This window comes from Piliocolobus tephrosceles, chromosome 2 (genome assembly GCF_002776525.5).
Source record: "Piliocolobus tephrosceles isolate RC106 chromosome 2, ASM277652v3, whole genome shotgun sequence".
Lineage (NCBI taxonomy): Eukaryota > Metazoa > Chordata > Mammalia > Primates > Cercopithecidae > Piliocolobus > Piliocolobus tephrosceles.
Window position 1 is genome coordinate 56338421 of NC_045435.1, and position 23559 is coordinate 56361979.

The 23559-nt window shown below is 44.2% G+C and overlaps 1 protein-coding gene across 6 annotated transcripts in view; it reads right to left on the bottom strand.

Annotated features, from left to right (window-relative positions):
• The window catches only part of ITPR1 (inositol 1,4,5-trisphosphate receptor type 1), a 355793-nt gene that overhangs the window by 97336 nt on the left and 234898 nt on the right, over positions 1-23559 (bottom strand). For all 6 annotated transcript variants that reach the window (XM_023218580.1, XM_023218584.1, XM_023218583.1 and 3 more), the window contains 2 exons: positions 19833-19965; positions 17665-17855 (listed from right to left, as the gene is read on the bottom strand). In XM_023218580.1, the coding sequence (XP_023074348.1) occupies positions 17665-17855; positions 19833-19965 (324 nt within the window). The remainder of the gene's footprint in view (positions 1-17664; positions 17856-19832; positions 19966-23559) is intronic.

Sequence of the window (23559 nt, forward strand, 5' to 3'; positions counted from 1 at the left end):
AGCAGGATATAGATTTCCAAGTTAAGGGTACTCTGCATGGTCGTCCAAGTTAGGAACCCTCAGGGTCAAGTCCTCCTCGGAGGATTAAAAAAAAAAAAAAAAATCCACTACCTCTAAAACAACAACAGCAGGTATGGAATCTTGTGGCTTCCTCTTAGAACATTTCCTGAGGTAAATTAAGGAGTAAATTTGATACCCAAGAGCAAAGCATCATTAAAACGGTATCTTGGGTTTTCTAAAGGAGGCTGGAGCACCACAGGTATATTCAAAGGTAACTGATGGTTTCTAAATACCCTCCAGGCATAATCAGTTGTCTTTTTGCTCCTTAACAGGCATGACAGTAAGAGTCCAGTGGAGGCCGGGCGCGGTGGCTCAAGCCTGTAATCCCAGCACTTTGGGAGGCCAAGACGGGCGGATCACAAGGTCAGGAGATCGAGACCATCCTGGCTAACACGGTGAAACCCCGTCTCTACTAAAAATACAAAAAAACTAGCCGGGCGAGGTGGCGGGCGCCTGTAGTCCCAGCTACTCCGGAGGCTGAGGCAGGAGAATGGCGGAAACCCGGGAGGCGGAGCTTGCAGTGAGCTGAGATCCGGCCACTGCACTCCAGCCCGGGCGGCAGAGAAAGCCTCCGCCTCAAAAAAAAAAAAAAAAAAAAAAGACTCCAGTGGATGGAAAAGGCCTCCCCCTACTGCACAGGGCAACACAAATCAGGTCCCCTGAAATCCAGCCCAACCTGGCTAGACTCTCCAGTGCCTGTCAGGGCTTACGAACAGGTCGCTTCAGTGTCTTTATTAGGGGGTGGTTAAAAAGGAGTACATGCTTATAGGGTATGCTGCTGAGCTCCATGATTTTGACTTCACGTCTAACCTGTTGATGCTACAAAACTCTTTTAAAAACAGTTACCATGGGAACTTTTCCCCAGCAAGCATTCTTCCAGAAACGTTAAAGGTGCTGGTGAATTCAATGCCCTTGGTGTCAGTAAGCTTTTGCTGAGTCTTAGAATGTGTGGCTTGAAACGAGAGGACTTTCAAACATATAATGCAAAGTTTCCAATGCAAATGTCTTCAGGGTTAAGTGTCAGTGAAACAGGGTGGAAAGTAGGGGGGAATAAAATGACCTCAGTGTATATGGAGGCCCCACTTAAGCATTTGAAAAATTCTATATACAGTGTTTTCAATGCATCATGTATCAGCAAACCAAAATACCCCATAGGGCTATAATCAGCTCAAGGGGTTACTTCAACAAGAGATGCTCTGGCTGTCACTCCTACTATGGGATTTCCTCTCTCATCAGAACTAGTAAGTGGTCAAAACCACAATAATACATAAATTAAGGCAGGGAATTGGGTATCCAGTGTGAGCAACTGAAAAGGTACCCATGTATTAGCTATTTGCCTTTACGGTACTGGAAGTGCTCAGATGACTCATAAAATGACCAGAACAAAAGTTTGTTGTTTTGTTTTTACTTCAAGAAGATAAAGAATCACGAATTAGTATTCAAGGTTACCTAATACTAACCCTTGTCTAACATGTGAGGAACCAGATCTAGCATTAAAGGGAGCTGTTGTTGGGACAGGACAAGAGTCCACATCCCCTGCCCAGCACCTGGTTCTGGGTCATGTCACTGAAGCGCATCAGCCCATCTGTCAGCCAAACCCCACTAGCCTTGTGCCTTCTCTTCTAAATCCCTGTGGAGGAAAACAACTTCTGCCTTCTACAGTATGAACAGTGAGGGTCTGCTAGGAACCAATACAACTTCACGTCCCAATGCAGCAATGTTGCCAGGTAACAAATGTAGAAATATACTCCAAAAACTGTATGTGACAATATACAACCTCCGCTCTGCAGCTGATAACCGAGGGAGTGTTAAAACACCGTGTTCTCTTAACACTTGGGCTTTTGGTGTGAAAATAAAATTAAATGGGATACTTCCTCTTGTAAATATAAGACAGGCATACAACTCACACATGTATCCACTAATTGGAAATAGTAGAGGGGTTTGCAATAGCTCTGCAGTGCATCCCAGCCTTCACTCTTAACCTCAAGATGAATTCCAGAAAACCTACAGAAACAGTAACTGAGGAACCTTTCTTATATTGGGGACAAGCTCTCCTCTAACTATTGCGAGGAAGGAACCCACCAGAAGGACACCAGCAGAAATTAAGGAAAAGCTCATACATGGTTATAAAACAAAATGTGCTTCCGTTCCACTCCATTTGATAGGTCTACCTTGAAAACTCATTGGCTAACCAAGCAGTGACTACTTGCTTCTCAGATCAAATAATCAGTGCGGCCTGTTCCCACCCTGAACGAAAACAAGATAGACGCTGCTCTCTAGTAAGCAGAGCTCCAAAGTGGGTGCAGGGCACTGAATAGCTCCCTCACATTGGACTCATGTAACTTAAAGGCTGGCTAGCATGGTAGAAAGCTGAGAGACTTCTGAGGGCCTTGTGTTCACATCCCAGCTCTGCCGACTGGGTGACTCTGGGTAAGACACATGGCCTTTTTCAGACTCAGTTTCCTCATCTGCAATTGGGACTATTCCATGTAGTCCAGATAGAGTACCTACTGGCTCCATGCACAGTGCTGGGCACTTTATAAAAATGAGAAGACCCTCCTTCCTTTCCCTTCCCCCAAACATGAATATTCTTCAACCAGTACAGACTCAGACGTGGGGAATATCTGGTGTATTTAGCTTTTCTGAGCAAAACGGGCAAAAGCTGAGATCTAATAATCCTCACACGATGCCAAAGAACATATGCTTCTTTAGATGCAAGCAAAAAACAAAAATTGCTATTAATCTAACTTTTCATAAGGGCCCTGATTAGATGAGCCGCTATCAATTTCTTCCACAGTGAGGAAGTTCTGTAGGACAGTCTTATTGTCATTAACTTTCCTAAGACCTGGGTACCTGGAACTTGCTGGAAGTACATGTATGTAGCACATATAATTGTCATGTGGCAAATGAGCTGCTCAGTCTGAAAGGAAAAGTCTTTCATGATTTCCTCCTCCAGAATTCATGGGCAGACCTTATAAACAAAGCAAATACACTGACCACTCAAACTGCCTTCTGATTATCAGGAGGGCACAGTGTCTCCCACAAAGACTCCACTATCAAAGACAACAAAATGTGGAGCCACAAATTCCATCCTGCCTGGCAAACAGATACAAGGTTCTTGAAGCGGCCACGTCTGTGCCTGGAAAATCGATGGAGTAAGGAGGTGGCACGGCACGGTAGAGAGGCTACAAACTCATGTTCTGGCAGAAAACAAACCCTGGCACAACTACCAGCTGGCTCTGTGACTCTGAGCACATAACCTTACCTCTCGGATCTTCTATTTCCCCATTAGCAGAAAGGGGTCAAAGCAGTACCTACTACATAGGAGCCCTAGGAAGAGTGGATGAGACCATGCAGTGAGGGCGCCTGGCTAGCCCCGGCACATGAGCACTTGTTACCACTACTGTCCATCATTATTACAAACAAGAAGAAAAGGGGACTGCTGTCGTCATAAGGATATTTCTCCAAGCTGACATTATGTATTTCCCGTGGGATCAGATCAACTTAACTCCCTCCCACACCTAAAGAAGGTCTCCTTTAAAATGGTAATAACCATCAACAACACATGTTCACATTTCACATCCTCATGTTTCCATTCAGAAATGGTAAGAAGGCTAAAGTAATATGGTGGCCACATTGGGTCAGAACTTCAATTTCTACATTTACAGTCTGAGTGCTGGGGAGTCAGATGGAGACTTGACCCCGGAAGAAAGTGCACTCTTGGGTGAGTTAGTGGGTGAGGGAAGATAAACAACCAAAAAGTAAGCAGAGTTGCTTTGGATGAGCTGTTACCATGTACTAAAAGCTTCATGCTGAGCTGCGTGCCTTCCACATATTATCTCAGTGAATTCCCAGAATAATTTACACAGTAGGAGTATCCACACTGATTCATCACATACACACTGAAGACCTTTCATCCAGCTCATGCGGAGGCTCCTCGAGGGGACTCGGGGTGAAGACAGACTTGGTCTCTGCCCCCTTGGGTCTTACAGTCAAGCTCTAGTTGAAGTGTGGTCATTACTGCAGTAAATGAAGCACAGTCCATTATCTCTGCCTCAGGGGATCAAGAGGAAGTTTCTCGAGCAGGAGACATTTCTATCAGGGTCCGGGGAGCCTGCCAGGCAAAGGGAATGAGGGCATGTCCACATGGAGCAAAGGCATCTGAGTTCATGGCTCCCCTGGGGATTGGCAGGCGGGAGTTGCAGCTGCAGGACAATGAGTGTGGGGGAGTGAGTGGAGAAACCCAGGTGGGGCCAGACCACGCAAGGCACTGATGGGTTCCGTCAGGGAGGCCATGGGCTCCACACTCCACAGAAGGCTGTTCAGATGGAGAAGCAGGTGGTGACGGTTCCATTTGGGGGGCATCACTGACAACCGCGTGGAAGAGAGAAATGCCCAGAGGCAGGGAGGCCACTAAAAGGCTAACTCAGTTATCCAGGCGAAAAGGCTGGCAAGTGCAGAGCTCAGCAGCCCCATGCTGGCAGGCGGTCAAGCCTGGTGGTCAAGCATATGAGTCCTGAAGCCACAGTGCCTAGTTTCAAACCGCAGCTCCTGCATTCCCAGCTGGGCCACTCTGACTTCACAGTGCCAACTATCTGGTTCACTGTAAGTCCTAACAATGGTTACACTCCCAGGAGGTAAAGTGGGCACAGATTAGTTCCCTGGGGGAAAAGCAAGAGAAAAAGAAGTCTGATGACTGCAAAGCTTCTAGCTTGGGCATCCTTGGCTGTTGGTGAGTCCACTGACAAAGCTATGGAACACAAGAGAGCAAATGGAATGGAGGAAGGGAGATGATAGCATCATGGGGTCCTGCTAACTTACAGCTAACACAAGTGGAGATGCCCATCAGGGATTTGAGCAGACATCTAGAAATCAGCAGAGAGGTGGGACCAGGAGCTATATATTTGGGAGGTGTTGGCATAAATGGCTGCTGGAGGCCTTGGGAGTAGATGAGATTACCCAAGGGGATCAGTAGAAAAAGAAGGCAAACAGGCTGGAGACGGGGCTCTAACATTTCAGATGTTTTAAGGTCAACTGTATATGCCCTGAGAAGTCCCTGTGTTCACCACTAGGAAAACGTTTGTAGGAGGCATAGAAATAGCACAGCATTAAGCCATAAGGGAGTGACTAACCTGGAAAAGTGATGCTTTGGGGTAGGATGGTCAGAGGGGGCTCATAGATCAAAAGTCTGTAATCGCAGGTGTCTGGATTCTCAGGCTACACAGACAATTCCCTAAGGAATGTCCTGCTTTATCTGCCTCCCAAATCTGTGTTGAAAGGTATTAAACTGGGGTGATGGAGTACATCCTGGCAGAGACTATGTGGGGAAAGCAGAGATCACTCTAGGAAAGAAAACGTCTTTTAAAAAACAACCCTGTCTACCCCCACCAAAAAGAAGAAAGAAAGGAAGGGAAGGAAAGGAGAGAGGGAGGGAGGGAAGGAGGGAAAGAAAAAAAAAGACAGTGAGAAAGAGAGAGAAAGAAACTAAAGAAAGAGAAAGAAAAAGAGAAAAAGAAAAGAAAGAAAAGAAAAAAGAAAAGGGGAAGGAAGGAAAGAGAAGGAGAGGAGAGAAAGAGGGAAAGAGAGGAAGGGAGGAAGGAAGGAAGGAAGGAGGGAAGAAAGGAAGGAAGGAAAGAAGAAAGGAAGGAAGGGAGGCAGGGAGACAGGCAGGGAGGGAGGCAGGCAGGCAGGGAGGCAGGCCTGCCCCAGCCTGTTTCCTTGAATTCCCATTTATTAGCTGAGTAAGTGGCCAACATACCTTGGGACTTAGGATATTGCTCATCTGGTGAATATTTACTTAAAAATTGCCATACTAGGGGGTGAGGAGCACAGAACAAAGGGGAAATACTGTGTTTCTTTCCCTTAGGCAGTTTAACATCTACGTAGTAAAGATTAAACAAACTCTGGGGTCAGCAAACATTTTTCCAAAGGGTCAAATGGTAAACATTTCACACGCTGAGGGTCATCACAGTCTGTCACAACTACTCAACTCTGCCCTTGAAGCAGGAAAGCAGTTAGGACAATCCCAAAGGAAAAACTGTAGCCATGCACCAATAAAACTTTATCTACAAACACAGGCGGCTGTCTGGATTTTTCCCGTGGGCTACCATTTACTAATCCCTGAACCTCCAGAGGAGGACTGACCAATCCTCTGCCTGGCAGTTCCCAAGAGGCATCTCGTACTCAGAAGTCACTAAAGAAAGTTAGGAAGAACGTAGACCTCTTGCTAGACCTGAAGGAAGATAAAGAAATAATAATATCTGGACCTGTTGAGAATTCAGTGGGATAAAACGAATTGATGGCTTTACAAAAATTTCCAGGTCTTCTCTGTCATTTTTCTCTGCACTTTTAGTAAAATTTTAGAGACCGTGGAAAACCTGAGGTTCTCTCTGAAGACATCTCCTCTTAGAAACAAATTCTTAGCTGCGCGCGGTAGCTCATGCCTGTAATCCCAGCACTTTGGGAGGCTGAGGCAGGTGGATCACCTGAGGTCTGGAGCTCAAGACCAGCCTGGCCAACATGTAGAAACCCCATCTCTACTAAAAATACAAAAAATTAGCTGGGCATGGGGGCAGGCACCTGTAGTCCTAGCTACTCAGGAGGCTGAGACAGGAGAATTGCTTGAACCCATGAGGCAGAGGTTGCAGTGAGCTGAGATCGCACCACTGCACTGAGATCCAGCCTGGGCAACACAGTGAGACTCTGTCTCAAACAAACAAACAAGAAACAAATTCCTGCTTCTAGCTTTCGCCGGAAGGAAGGAAGGAGATTAACATTCTGCTTCCAAAGATCTTCCCCTCCCCCTTCCCCTCAATAGTTGCAGTCCTGTCATGGAAGGCCAGACAAGCAGATGTATGTCACTGTCCACTTCTGTCCATATTGTTGGTTCTGCTACTCAGGAAAGAAGAAAAATCATGCTGGGTCTCCAGCTCCTCTGGAAGCATGAATCAGGATGCACATTCTCCCCTGGGACCACCTCAAAGGGATTGTGCCTCTTATAACCAACCTGGAAGGACTCACGGATGAATGATGCTGACAATTCTTGCTGTAATTTCTTGCCCCGAACTGGGAAACTGAATGCCAGTAGGTGCATGCATTACCTAGTATCTGCCGTCACTTGGAGAGCTGCGCTAAGGATGACCAGGGCAGAGCTGTGGGAACTGCTATCATCTTCTGCAGGAGAGCTCACTCAAGTCTGATATGCCTAAGAATGCAATGACTTTTGAATTTTGAGTTTCTCCCTGAAGACGTGGATTTAAACCAAAAATCCTCAAGGATTCTTGTTCAATAACAGTCCAGTTTCCTGGGAATGGTGAAGAAGGGTGTGAAGTGTTCAGGTCGAAGGCAAAGAAAGCAGGAGGGAAGGAAGGGAAGGAGGGAAAGAAAGGAAAGGAAAAAAAGACAGACAAGACAATGGCCTGGGCCAGGGAGCACTTCAAACCACAAAGAGGTTAGTAGATTGCTGTTTTTCTTTCTGCTTCATCCCAGAATGTCTCTCATTACTTTTAATGGCAAAAACTGCAATTACTTTTGCACCAACCTAAATAACCTGTACCCCAGGCAATGAAATTTCTCAATGTCCTGGAATTCTAAAAGCATTTTTAATATACAGTCAGAGGGACTTGGGTCAATTGAGTGTGAAAATAACATAAAACAGAGCGTCCCCCAGGCCCGCTGGATGATAAATCCCTACGCAAAAATGGAAAATATCAGAAGTAGGATTTTAGACAGAAAACAACTTTCAGAAAATACAGCATGTATTTAAAATAAATAAAAATATTATTAATTAGAGCCGAGCATGGTGGCCAGCACCTATAGTCCCAGCTACTCAGGAGGCTGAGGCAGGAGGATTGCTTGAGCTCAGGAGTTCAAGTCTAGCCTCAGCAACATAGCAAGATCCCATCTCTTAAAAATATATACAAACAAATAAAAATAAGAACATCATCTTGAGATCTTTGTATTGGCCAGATGCTGCATGAGGTGCTTTCTATAAATAGTTTATGAAACCATCTCAGGAGTTCTCTGAGGTGGGAACGGTCACCATCCTGTTCTCCAAGTCAGGAACCAGTGGGATGAGTGAGGTGGACTTCGCCAGGAGTCCTGATGTGGGCATGTAGGAGGCAGGGCTTGAGCCCAGGCTGTACCCACACCACAAAATCAGCAGCTCCGGCAGCAGCTCTACATGTCTACCGGACCACACATTTTACCCCCATGTTCTTTGCAACTCCATAAGGAAGGGACTAGGCTTTTCCAACCCTCATTTTGCAGACGAGGAAACTGAGTTTCAAAGTTGCTCTAACAAACCCCAAGGTCACGCAAGGCTGGCAGGGGCAGAGCTAGAATTCCAGCACAAATATTGTGGTCTGAAGGCCATGCTCCTGTATGTGATAGGCTCTCTCCTTCCAGGGGTTCCTCCCTGAGTCCCCAACTTTACTCCACCATTTCTCAAAGGAGCCCAGCTGGTCCTTAAGCCAAACTGTCACAGCTTCGCTGACCCCTCACAGCTTCAGCGGAAGGGCAGGGTCTCTGGGGACGCCTGCTGGCGACAAGTCACTGCCTCCCTCTTTCTTTAATGCCAACAGCTCTCGAGCCCCTCACATGCAGGAGGAGAGCTGCCCTGACTCCACTGCTGGCTCCACTCCTTTCCCACATGGATAAAACTGAGGTTAGAAAACACCGCTCAGAAGTGACTCATTCCTGACTTCCCTGCCAAAAACAACACCCATTTACGTAACTTGCTCACACACCAATCTTTTCCTCCTCCTCAGGGTGACTGCCCTGTCAAACCAAGGCTGATCTTCCTCACAAACTGGCCTTCCGTTTCCAGCAGAGGCAAATCAAATTGCCCTTTCCACCCTCATCTCTCTGCTAACTGGGGTCAGAGGTAGCCCAACCAACGTGTCCCTCCCACACTGTGTTGCAGTGACTTCTGGAAGGGATGTGAGATTTCCTATCTAACACTGGTTCTTGGGCTGATTTCTTAAGCCAACCTCAATAAAAAAAAAAAAAAAAAAAAAAAAAAGAGCGTGGTGTAGGAAAGGCCTCATGAACCAGGGATCACTCTCTCTGCTGAATTCGCAGGCCAGTTTCCTGACGGAGCACTTCTCACATTTTCCATCTCTAGCTGCTTACGTGCAGAAAAGAAAACCCTTTTCGGGTGTGTCTGTAGACTAGACTTTGGCATAGGAATAGACGTGGGCAGCCATTTGATACATGAAATTCCCGGTGCTTCTGAAACCAGAAGCAATTAGTCCAAAAAAATGTTTAACCATCTATCCCCATAATGTGCTAGGAGGTTCTCTACGGGCACGTCAGCATACATATCCCAAAACATCTGTATTGGCTTAATAAAATAAAAATAAAAAACGAGGTATGTCCAAAGATAGCCTCTCCTACTCTTCATTCCAGGTAAGGACAGCCCCTGTCCTTCTGTAAGGAAGAGGAAGCGAAGGGAACTTCCCCCAGACGCTGGTGGGAACATCTTAGGAGGAAGGAACACAGAAATTGGCAAGGACTCGAAGGACGGATATGAAAGTGCCGTGAGCCCTGCTGAGCCCCGTGTGTGCCAAAAATTAATTCATAAGCAAATGCTTATTTTATAGTTTTCCACTTGCGACAAAACATCAAGCCACAAGGAAATATTTCTTCTGGGGGCTGGCAGGAAGCGGGTGGCACCAGAGTGGGGAGAAAGAAAGCAGGAAGTTCTCTTCAAGACAAGCGTGATCCCATCACCTGACAACGTGTCACTCGTTTCTGGAAAATCCATAGGCTGCGGTACTGTCTCCTTGTTCCCACAAGCAGAGGATTCAATGTGAACCCTGCTCTGATGGCAGCCAGGTAGAAGTCTGGGAGTCACGACCTGTCCTCAGATGTTATCACCATTGCAGGAGCCGGGACAGCGAGAGTAGATGCTGGGAGACCTGGGGACACCATCCATGGGAGCCCATTATGCCAGACCGGGAATTAACCTGTATTTGGCGTCCAGGCATTTCAGGGCTTTAGGTGATGTTGTGATGGATGACAGGGTTTCATAATAAGGGAGCAAACTCTCCATGAGAGTGCCTAGCAAGCACTGTATGTCGTTATTTGTGGATTCCCATAAATTTAATTCTCTAGGGTCTGGACAATGAAATCTAGAATTTCTGGAGTGCTGTGATTCTCAGTGAGCTTATCCTAAGGCAGGACTGAATTTTCATACAACACCCAAAAGGAGAAAGACAGAGTCGACACTTTCGCAAAGAAGGGATTTAGTATGAAGGGAGATCCAAACTCCTCAACTGCAGAGACAATGGTGTCTCCCTTTCCTGTAGCTGTAGCATCCAGCTTGGGGGCCTGGCTGACCCATGGTAGGTGCTCAATCGATTATAATGGGGGTGGTGATGAGGGACCCAGTCTCCAAAGGTGGTCTCCAACAATTCTCTCTTTTTATACACATACCCTCCTCACAACAAGAGATGGAGCTTTTCTCCTCACCTTTGAAATGGGGCTGGCCTCATGTCTGGTTTGACCAATAGAATGTGGTAGAAGTGACATTCTAGGAATTCTAAACTCAGGCTTTGAAAGGGCTAGTAGCTTCCACTTCCTGCTTCTTGAAACACTGCTTCTCAGAACCCAGTCACCATGTTCTAAGAAGCCCAAACCACACAGAGAACCAAGGCACTCCAGTCAGTCAGTACCCCCAGCTGAGCTCCCAGCAAGGGACCAGCACCAACGGCCACAGTCATACAAGTGACCATGTAAGCTGTTCTAAGACCAGTCAACCCCCTGATGGTTGCAGACCCAGCCAAGATCACACAGAGCAAAAGAACCACCCCACTGAGCCCAAGCTCACAGATTCATGCTAGGCACCAAAATGGCCATTGCTTTAGGCTATGCAATTTTTAGGTCATTACTCAGTAACAGATAACTACAGGTGGAGGTGGGAGGGACAAGAGGTACAGGATATTTTATCATGGGTTTTGTCCAGCTCTGGAGCTCTGAGTAAGTCATAACCTCCTTGAGTTTCTGTTTCCTTATCTCTATAATGGGGATAATGCAGGTCCAGCTTACCCACAGAGCAACTGGGAGACTCAAATGAGACATTGTGAACGAAAGGACTACATAAGCAGTAAATCGCCAAGCAAGATGAAACTGTATCTAGTCATAGTTGTCTTTGCTACTGAGCTCTGAGCTCTGCAGCCACGAACCCATCCCCAAACCTCTTATGCCTCTGCCTTTGGAGATGACAATTATTTACCTTGTAAGAAGAAGCCAAATCAGCCTCCTTCCTAAAGCACCTGACCTCCTACCTCAGATCATCCTGAAGAATGAAATCATTAAGGGCAGTGAGGAATTTGGGGTGCCAGGTTGCCCCAGTTCAAATGTTGGCTCTGCTAGGTTATTATTTTTATGGATTTATTTATTTATTTTTTGAGACGGAGTCTTGCTTTGTCACCCAGGCTGGAGTGCAGTGACGCTATCTTGGCTCACTGCAAGCTCCACCTCCCGGGTTCACGCCATTCTCCTGTCTCAGCCTCCTGAGTAGCTGGGACTACAGGCGCCTGCCACCACACCCAGTTAATTTTTGTTTTCAGTAGAGACCGAGTTTTACCATGTTAGCCACGATGGTCTCGATCTCCTGACCTAGTGATCCACCTGCCTCGCCTCCCAAAGTGCTGGGATTACAGGCATGAGCCACCATGCCCGGCCAGCTCTGCTACTTAGTGCTTGTATGATTTGGGGTAAGTTCCTTAACTCTTTTGAGTTTTGGTTTCCTCATCTATAAACAGGGATAATCATGGTACTTTACTTCAGAGGGAGGCTGTGAAGATTAAATGAGATGATACATAGAAAGTCCTTATGCATGATTCTTGGCACATAATAAGCACTTAATAAATGTTGGTTCTCATCATCATCATCATCATATGTTTTTTACTTTTTTAATTTATAAAATTATCATATAGCTAAATTGACTTTCTTTGGTGTACTGCTATATGAATCTTCACACACATGTGGATTCATGTGACTACTACTAAAAACAGAACACACAATGGTTCCATCACCCAAAATATGCCTCTGTGCTCTTCCTTTATAGCAAAATTCTCCCCTACTGCCTAGCCCTGGCAAATGCTAATGTGTTCTCCATCTTAAGAGTTCTGCCCCCTTCAAAATGTCATAGAAATGGAACCACATAGTATGTCACCTTTCGAGACTGATGTTTTTCACTCAGCATAATGCTTCTGAGAGACATCCAATGTCTTGCACTCATCAATATATTCCTTTTCATTGCTGACTACTATTCCATTGTACAGATGTATGATGGTTTGTTTAATCACTATCGTTTTTAATAATTATTTTCACAAGCCAGGAAAGACTTAAGAAATAAGACCAGCTGACCATTGCCACTGGGTTCTAAGACTCCTTGGGGAAAACATCTAATGATTGTTGAAATGTCCTGACTCAAAGCTGCAGGGAAGCCGGGAGTCTGTTTATGCCTCACACATGCTAGACATGGAAACAGAAGCCCAGGGATAACTTCCTTCATCTCACACAAAAGTGGACTTGAAAGCAGGTCTCACTTTTCTTCTCCATGTGAAACATGTTCAGAATCCTGAGGGGAGGTGCTGCTAAACATAAGGGCTCTTTTGCAGGCCTGTCCTCGGACAGGCAATAAAGTTGTCCCTCGATATCTGTGAAAGACTGCTTTCAGGACCTCTGCAGATGCCAAAATCCAGGGATGCTCTCTTATGTAAAATGGTGTAGTATTTACATATAACCTAGGCACATCCTCGTGTATACTTTGAATCACCTCTAGATTACTTACAATGCCCAACACAATGTAATGTACCATGGTTTGTCTAATCACCATTATTTTTAATAATTATTTTCACAAGCCAGGGAAGACTTCAGAAATGGAATCAGCTGACCATCACCACTGGGTTCTAAGACTCCCTGGGGAAAAGTATCTAATGATCACTGAAATGTCCTGCTTCACAGCTTCAGGGAATCTGGGAGTCCATTTATGCCTTATACTTTACAGACATGGGAACGGAAAGCCCAGGGATGGGAAATACTTGTTAATGCTTCATTTTAAAATATATGTATTATCTTTTTACAGATGAATTATTATTTTTATTGGTTTTTTTCCCCTAAATATTTTATTTTATTATTTATTTTTTTGAGACAGAATCTTGCTCTGTCGCCCAGGTTGGAGTACAGTGGCACAATCTTGGCTCACTGCAACCTTCCCCACCTCCTGAGTTCAAGCAATTCTGGTGCCTCAGCCTTCTGAGTAGCTGCAATTACAGTCGTGCACCATCACACCCAGCTAATTTTTGTGTTTTTAGTAGAATCGGGGTTTTGCCATGTTGGCCAGGCTGGTCTCGAACTCCTGGCCTCAAGTGATCCACCTGCCTCGGCTTCCCCAAGCTCTGGAATTAGAGGTGTGAGCCACTGTGCCCAGTCTTCCCTAAATATTTTAAATCTGCAGATGGTTGAATCCACAGATGCAGAACCGACAAACACAGAGGGCAGACTATACATTTCTGGAACCATGTAGGCCTGCCTGCTTCCCTGCAATTCCCCTTTCTACCACCTGTCATCAGGAAACACGGATCTCAAGAAGACCAGCTGACCACAGACCCATTTCCCTTCCTGAGACCTTCCATGGTACACTGAACAGAAAGTGACTGTGCTCCGCCAGCTCTGGCCAGAACCCACCGTGTCTTCGGTGGAGCACAGCATCTCAGCAATCATTAATTGCCGCATTGCGGTCTTGGCCCAAGTCAGGCTCACTTCCCAGTTGGCCACTTACTACTCTGAACCAACTCCTCAACAGCAAGATGAAACTCTGAATCACTCCTCCTGGGGCTTCAAGGTTCCTGTCCTTAACTGGCCCCAGACACAACCCTAGTTCCACATCATTTTCTCCAGAGAAAGAGAAGCTTGGGCCCAAGGGGTTCTGACAAGTCAAGTCTAGGCTAGAAGACATTTTCCTGGAACCATCGGCCTCCTATGAGACACGGGGTTAGACTGGGCCCCCCAGGGGTCACAGAAGCAGGAAGGAGAAAACAGCATGTGCGTGCGGCCCCTCGGGGCCACACCCTTCCATCCTGGCATGGGCCCACAGGCCCCCCGCACCACCCCTGAGTACCCCCAAGAGAAAACAGCCCCACTCCATACATGGCTGAACTGCTTTAACTCCATCATGGCATTTCATCTGGAGCCTGGGTGTATGAGTAATAAATGTGTGAAAACATGAAACTAATATTCATAATTACCTTACAAGATAAAGAACTTGAAGGAAAAACAGCTTGTGTGTGCCTGGCCATCACCATCAGCATGCTCCATGAGAAACATGGCATCTCACCAGAGCCACAGACATCGTCTGCCCAGAAGTCTCAGTGCAGCAGCCCTCAGCCCCCACCAGCCACTGTACTTCATTGTTAGTACTTAATTAATGGTGCCTTTGTGCTCCTGGTCATCCCGATGCCAAGCCCAGAGCCGACTGGGACCTCTGACTTCTCTCCCATGTCTAATCAGGTGCCATTTCAGCCAACATTTGCCAAGTATCAGCAGGTCCAGGCCTGGGCCTGGTGCAGGGAGTGACAGGGTTTCTATTCATGATATCCTGTCCCTCACCCACACCCCTTTAGTCCCAGCAAGGTTCAGACTCCCATTCCCTGCCCTCCTTTATTTGTTGATTGACACATAACACAGCTACAGTAAAGCACACCAATTTTAAGCATCTGGCTCAACTGAGTTGTGGTTTTTTTCTTTTTTAAACTTTTATTTTAAATTCAGGGATGCAACTGCAGGTTACATATGTAAGCTTGTGTCACGGGGGTTTATCATATAGACTGCTTCACCACTCTGGTATTAAACCTAGTACCCATCAGTTATTTTTTCCATCCTCTCCCTCCTCATCACCTCCACCTTCCAAAAGGCCCCAGTGGGTGTTGTTCCCCCTCTAAGTGTCCATGTGTTCCCATCATGTAGCTCCCACTTATAACCGAGAACGTGCGGTATTTGATTTTCTGTTTCTGTGTGATTTTGCTAAGGATAATGGCCTCCAGTTCCATCCGTGTCCCAGCAAAGGACATGATCACTGAGTTTTAAACATGTGCACATTCATGTAACCACCACCTAAACAAACGGTCAAATATGCTTCCAGCACCCAGAGAGCTCTCTTGTGCCATTATGAGAAAACATCCTGTCCCAAGTTATGACCTCTTTTATCAGAGATTTAAGTTCAGGTTCTCATCAGCTTCCATAAATTACTGCCCATTAACTTTTTAATTCTTAGACTGCCTCCTTGGGACCATGCTTTCCTCAGTTTACCTGTCCTATACTGCCAGGTGTATAGTCCTCCATTACAGCTCCAAAGCCCCTTGGATGGCTGCACTGCTGCTGCATACAAACCCCAACTCCAAATGCAAAATCAAAACCCCAACTCCAAATGCAAAATCCTTCATTTCTACCTAGCACTCTTCGGTCTGAAAGACCTAACCCCTGTTCTGGAAACCCAACTGCTGCTCTCACACCTCTGGGCCTTCTCTTCCATGGAATATGACAAAGATTCCTCATGCCCCAGGTCCATGCCCAATTTCCCCCTTTCAGTCCTATGCCCATCCTTGAAAGCCTATTTCATCCACAGACCTTCTGCAAACTCCCCAGAGAAATGCTGGTCCTTCTTCCTTGATGGTTCCCCAGCATCACTTATACTTCATGGAGGGCACTAAATGTCATCCTTGAGACATAGCTTCCTATGTGCACATCTATGTCTTGAAGACTGGGATTCTGGGATTTCTCAAACTAGTAAAGCTTTAAAATTTCAGGAAGGGAAGGAATAACAACCTAGAGTTTCCAACTTCTAATTTGGCCAACAGAAAAAAAAAAAAATCTATGATCCACAATCAACACCATTTCATTAAAGAAGACACTGTGGCTAAGAATAAAGGTTGGAGAGATATAATCTCAGAATAAAATGGCCAGGTCTTCAAACTGAATACATTGGTTTATGAAAAATTCACCACATTGTCCTCATTTTCCACACTTGACTATGCCTGGAGAAAATTCTCATAGACGAATTGCCTCCCATGTCTGGAAACCATTGTCCCATCGCAGAAAGGGCTCAGTGAGTATTCAGTTCAACTGCTCTAATCACAGGAAATCATGTGGTTCTAAGACAAGGAGCATTTCAGCTCTGCTTCCATCCCAACACAGGAGCCCAGAAAACAGCAGTGGCTGGGCAACATTCCAATGATGAGAAGGACTGCAGGACCCACCCACACACACATGACAAAATAAAAAGCAATCCCAATATGTATGACTTGTGCCCATGTAACAACTTAGACAAGCAGTGGGCCTTGCCATTGGCCCAGGTGCCTAACTCATTGCCTCAAACCCCAACCTGGTGCAATGCACAATAATGAACTTCGCAAGTGTACACTGGGGCAAGCAGTGATTGGAAGGTGAAACAAAAGGGCCACCACAGTTGGCTGCATAGGCTGTGCCAAGGCACAAGGTGCTGGCTGGGGGAGCAAGCAGGGACTGAAATCTCACCTGTGCTGCACCTGCCAAGCCAGGCACCCTGGCCCAGGGCACAGTGACTCACAGGAAGAAACGCCCTCTTCAAAGTTGCACAAAGAACCAAGACTTCATTAACCAAGACTCTCAATTTCAATTCAAGGCCAAGAATATGTCAGGTCAAATATATATGTCAGGATGAATTTTATGGTATGTGTATTGTATCTCTATAAAGCTTTTATCAAAATATATATGTGTGTATATGTGTACACAAGTCTGCACACAGATACACATCCAAAAAAAAAACTCTTATTCAGACAGCTAACAAAGAAGGAAGAGTGCATAAAGGAGGTATTAAAAATATTTAAAGGAATCATATATAGAAGTTATGTTATTTAGGTATTATTAAAATTCATGTTCTAAGATGACTGTTGTGGAAGAAAAAATCATGAAAATTGTTTTTTTAAGGACATCTACAAAAAGTGAACTAGAAATAGAATTTGAGTTTTTATTATTAGTTTTAAATATGTATCATATCTACCTTTCAAAAAGTCATCTATTCATTTCTGACTAACATAGCCTGGTGTCTCTATTATTTCAAATTGGTTTGGCTTTATTAAACTTTCAGTTAAAAGGTAGAGAAACTTCTAGTAAGCAACAGCTGCAGTATCTACAGATACATAAAAATTAAATCTTTTAAATAGCACACACAGTTCAAACTCTTTTGGTTATCCTGTGATGAGATCCCCTGCAATCTTGGATAAAAACTGTAAATAAACTTCATGCAATCATTTACTCATTCAACAAACATTTATGGAGTGTCCACTATGTCCTAGAACTTATGCCAACTTCCTTTGCATATTCTCAGTGTTTTATCAATTTTCAAATGTAACTCATGTTTTGGAACCAAGTCTGATTTACGACCAAATGATCACAACAGGATACCAGTAGAATTCATTTTTCAAAACAGAATTTTGTGCCCTCAGAATGAGCTGTCTCCCAAACAAGCCTTGGTACCACCCAGGCATCTGGCTCCCAGAACAGACTCTCCTCCTGCTCAGCAGGGATGCCACACCAGCAGCCAAGCTGCCTTCCTACCTGGATGGTGGTGTTGCCTCCTTCCAGAAGGGCAATAGCCAGGAGAATGCTTTCATGGAACACTCGGTCACTGGATGCGTTCATGATGAGGTCGATAACTAGATTGGAAGCCCCCTCCTTGTCAAGGTGACACTGAACCTCGGCCAGACTCATCTCACCCCTGCTCATAGAGCTGGATCCGGAACCTCCCCCTAGGAAGATGGAATATTTTTTTACTAAGCATAATCAGAACAGCTAATGTTTGCTGCATACTTACTACGCACCAACACTTTATGCACTAAATGTTTTACCCATGTTCATCTCTTTAACCCTTTTAACCCCACAAGGAAAGTACTGAGTATTAACACAGAGAGATGAAGATGCTTGTCCAAGGACACCAGCTTGTCAGCAGCAGAGATGGTGTTTGAATTCAGACAGGTAAGATGCAAAAAGAATGATACATTTTCAGCAAGGGACCTAAAGCCAGCCAGCAAAGACTCTCCCTTCCATTAAACATAAGGACTTGTGGCAGAGTTCAGAACTGGTTTCAGAAACAAACCAAAGTCAAACACTTCTTAGAACACTCTTAAGGAAGCTTAGCCTATAATGATCACTTTAGCTCTCTTTTTAACAAGCCCACTCTAACCCCCAACTTACTCTTTTCCATAATTTATCGGTTCATTCATTCAACAAATGTTTGCTCACTGCTTGGCATGGAGCCAAGAGCTGGGGATGGGGGAGTGAACAAAACAAAGTTCCTGTTCTCACTGCACTTCAGGGGAGATGAGTATACTTAAGAAGAGAGGATCATCCATTTAGAATGGATTCTGACTGTGTTTGGAAGGTACATATTTAAGGACTTGCCTTGTATTACTATTGGCAATAACTAAAACATGAACGCACATGGAGAAATGAGCTGATCAGCTTCAAAAAGCAGGAAATTGTCTATCTGTCCTTTCCTGCAGAACTCAATTCCAGCGTCACCTCCTTTATGCTGCTTGTCCTTGACTTGCCCTTATATCTATAGCACAAGGTAGAAACTGGGTTGCACATTCTCTCTGCTACAGCTTCTCAGAGCGGAGTCTGTCGTGCATTTCCAAATCCCTGTCATGATGCCTCCCCAAGGGCTTCACATAATTGTTAAATGACCTCACTACAGAAAGTAAAGAGAATGGTTTTGAGAGATTATGTGAAGAGCCTCTGCATCGATTTTTGGACTTGAAAGGCCAAGTTCCCACCTCTCGGATGCCTTGAGAACTGCATCTTCACTGAGGCCGGCATAGCTCCATGAACTGGGCAGCTACGCTTCCAGTTTTCATTTAGGGAGAAATCCAAGCTTCCTCCTTAGCATGTGCTAGGACAAATTAAGTGTACACTGAGTATTTCTGTGCTATGCATGGAACCCACCAAGGATCTGAAGCTGCCCCACAGTCATCACCATAAGACAGGAAATCAGGCAACTCACATCTGTGCTTTGAGCACTGCCTAAAAACACAAACTCGGTAAGACCCACCTTTGAGTTCCATGTTTTTGTATCTTTTACTTGTAAGTGTGCTTAAACTGATTTAAAGTAAGCACTTCTGTACAGGGATGCTTTTTGTAAACTTCCATAGGAGTTTGTGGATGTACACGGCATGGGCATTAGAATTAGATATACCAGGCTGAAATTACAGACCAGCCACTGACAAGCTTCCATTTCCTCTGTGGAACTGGGATAGACTGTACCTATCACATGATGAGCAGCTGGGAGGAGAAAAGGAGATAAAGAATGCAATGCACTTAGGAAAGCCCCTGGCACTCAGTCAATGTATAATAAACGGCAGCTTTCAGTATCCTGGGTGCCAATATCCTCATCATTTTATGGAAAGACAAGAGTCCTAACAATCACAGGACAAAGTGCAATAAAATCAAATCCCTCAAATCATTCAAATATCACCAAGATGGTCACTGCATGGGAAGGAGGAGCAAAAGGCTTAGCCACTATCTAGCTGCAGGGAAATGCTAGTTTGCAGGAAAATATGTTTAGACATCAATTTGATGGTAGACCAAAGACAAAACAAGTTGCTAAAAAATACACTTGCAACACAAATTCATCTGTTGTTAGCGTTTCAACCTGTTAGGAGGAAACATGCAGCTATCATAGAACACACTTGATTCACACATGAAGCTAATTACACCACAAAGCCTACCTCCTCCCCCGGGCTTGCTGGGTCCTCCTGGTGACAGTGGGCCATTGCCAAAGCTGGTAAGGCTCTCTCTTCTTCCCGAAGGTCTGATGTTTCCATAGTAACGGTTGACCAGAATTTGCCTGAGCGCCTCACCCTTAATTCAAACAGGATAATAAAATCAGGTTCTGCATTTAATGCATAACTGAGTGACGAATATTCAAAACACACAGGGGTACTCAGTTATAATTGGCCCAGTTTCACTTGGCGAAAAAATAAATTATTAATAGAAGCATTTAGAAACTCTGAAGTTAACTTCAATATTTTCTCAGAGAACCAGATGTGTTTTAAAAAGTGGTAGCAATCTAAAAGATTGACTGAAGTACCCTCTCACACAATGATAAGACAGAACAGTAATTTTGAAGGACAACTAACAATAACAAACAAAAATCCCTTTGGGGTAAGTTGATAAAATTAAGACAAATTGAAAATGTTTACAGGTCAGCTTCCACATAGCAATATAAAAATGTTATTTCAAGCACAAGGTTTATTCCCAAGGTCCAAAAAAATATTAAGATTTCAGAGTAATAGAGTAAGATGATACAATAAGCCAAAAGTAAGCCTTTCTTACAAAAATAGTCAATGGGCCAAATGTTTTAAAAAACAAAAGACAAAAACAACAAAAACTTCATAATGCTATAGGAAATAAATTAGTGGCATGAGTGGTAGATATCAAATATATAAAAAAAACCAACATAGATAAAATGGCATTTTGTCTGGAATCTTCTTCAAAACAATACAGGAGAGAAGGGGAAGCAGCAAGGGATATAAGTGAGACAAGAGTGGGCATGAGTTGACAGTTGCTGTTGAAGCAGAGTTATCAATGAGGGGTTTTGAAACCTTTCTGACTCCTTTTATACAGATTTCAACTTTTCTATAATAAAAGTTGTTAAAAATATAAATATCAAAGAGTCCTGAACAGGGATATAGTAACTCTTTGTAATTACTCTAACCTAAAAAACCTCCATTGTTCAGTAATAACGGGGGATGCTGGCAAGCCAGTAACCAGAGGCAGCATGCATTCTGCATTCTCAGCTCTACACCTTCAGTGGTGCTTCTAAGGGGCCCCAAGATCACCTCCCAATCTGAAGGCTCTAAAAGTCAAAGGCTGTAAAAATTTTCCCTGGACTCTTTTCCAGTATGAAAGTAGCAAGGCATGGAGTTCCTCTGGTACATCATCAAGAGAGGTGAGCGAAAAGAAGTCTGGCCAAGAGGAAAAGTGTTGAAATGGAGCAGGTCTCTAAAACAGAGACTCAAGAGTTCTTTTGAAAAGACCTGCAACTGAACCATGAGTCAGTAGAATTTAAAATGATTTGTTAATAAGCTCTGAGAATAGGTCTGGAGATTTCAAGTGAGGCAGTTGGAAAACAAGACGGGAGGAAGCAGACTGAAGCGGGGACCCTGGGAAATGTGAGGTACCCTAGGAGAAGTGGGGGACCAAGGAAGAAAGGAGATAGGCAGGAAACTCCTGGCTCCTGTCAATCATCAAAACCGCCGAAAGTCCCAGAAAAGGTTTATCTACTCTGTTAATTCATGCTGCTAATTAAAGATTCCAGGGACAGATTGGGATGGGATAAACAGGGGAGACGGGAGGGGACTGATTTTTAAATGAATGTGCAGAAAACAAAAAAATCCCAAATTTCCTCTTTCCATTCCACCCACAAATATGTCTCTCTTCATAGTTCGGCAAAGGAGGGTAACTTCTATCAGCTCATGAAACTCATTTCTCACTGGACCGACTGTAAATTCAGAATTCCAAGAGTGCTTCAAATGGGTAAGTTATTTGTGATATTTTAAGTACTTTTAAAACAAACTGCTCACAGGTGGGGAAGAAAGTTTCAGTGCAAGATTCTTTAATGACTTAGAAGACCCCATTCTGGAACAAAGATACAACTTTACTGGTATTCCAGTGTCAGGCACCAGCGTAAACACATGAGCACTCTCTGGAGAAGTCACTGGGAACACAGTGATTTAAAAGGCTGACTTCATAAGAGAAGCACAAGTTTTAAAGTTACATTCAAGAATGCCTATGATGAAAGAATTGAGGGCAAGAAAAGGTTGTCTCCATGTTGAATATGACAGGTTAAATATGTTGAATATCACAGATTAAATATGTTGAATATGATAGATTAAATATGATTTCCCTTTTTAAATATCATAATGAATCTATTTGATTCTCTTTCAATACAACACAGACTTTGAGTTCCAGCAACAGGAGTGATTGGCAGTTGACCATCCCAAGTCTCTAACTGGATCCCCTCTGGCACTGTGAGAACATTGTTTGAGTGCTAGATGGCTGGGCTGAGACCCGTAAGCTGCAGTCAGGGAAGACAGCCAACGTAGCCATCGCAACAGGAATCTGAAAGTGCATAGGATTGAGTGGTCAAGTCAAAGGCAGTATGGCTGTGACCAGTCAACAAACACACATCTCTTAAGGAGGTCTCAACTGGAGCCTGCGCACCACAATTCCACTTGGAGCTAGAATGACTTGCTTAGATTTTCAATTTCCGGTGGCGGCTTTTTTTTCTCCCCCTTCTCATGGTTTTGAGGGTGAACAGCAAGACCCTGGTCAGTCTACAATCAAGCAAGCAGGAGGTGATGAAAGGAGCACGTGGACGCCAGGAACAGGAACTCCACACTTATGCAGCCTGGATGCCAAACTCAAGTTACAAAGGGATCTCACATTACCATTTTGTCTCTCCTTCAACAGAAAAACCCTAGCAGTTACCATAGCAACTGATGCATCAAATGGTACATTTTCCCCCATAAGAGAATATCATGAAATGTGCTCATTCTGGGGGGGGGAACACATTCCACCCCACAAACTTTTTTTGCTTTTAATTATAAGGTTTTTGGCAGATATTCATCTCACCTTCTCTACACACACACACACACACACACACACAAAATTAAACTGCAAGGAAGAAAAACCAGAGAGCAAGGGTTTTTTTTAAAAAAAAAACAACAGATGAGATTCATTCCTTTTTTGAAAGAATAAAGACTGAGAATTATAGGTAAGAGGGGATAGAAAGGAAAAATGGATAAGAATCATTAAAAGTTATGCAAATCCCTAGTGTGAAAACTCGGGTTCAAGGAAAATTCTGTTTTTCTGAGACAGTGGTTTAATTTAAGAAAAATTAAAATCTGCAGAGAAAAGCCTTCCTAATCATCTTGATATAAATTACTCAACAGCACTAAGCTGTTCACAATGTACCAGGCTGAGAAATCTGATTGCAGAGAAGGAAAAAAAAAAAATGACTTCTCAAATAACGTCACTTCTTCAGCTTTAACATTTGGCTGTGCAACCCTTTTTAAAAATAATACCAGTTTTTTTCCAGCAGTTTACACCTACAGTATGCAAACAAATATCAGATGTTTGTCTCAGTCAGAAATTCCCACACATTGTTACCTAAGATTGAGAAAAGAAAAAGTCATTTGTAATAAGTGTCACATTAAAACAATGAAAATTGGTAGATTAGTGATGTGGAGTAATGAAACCAAGCTCCTACCTGGTCACTCTACCAACATGTGTTCCACTGATATCAATTGAACTAAATAAGTGAAGGAACTGCGTGGGAAGAGAGCCAGTGTTGAACAAGGCACTAAGGAGTTAACATTGCCACACACAAAGGAGAGAAAGAACTGACCTTTTTGGTTTCCCAGGTTCCAGCCACTTAAAGATCATGTGCTT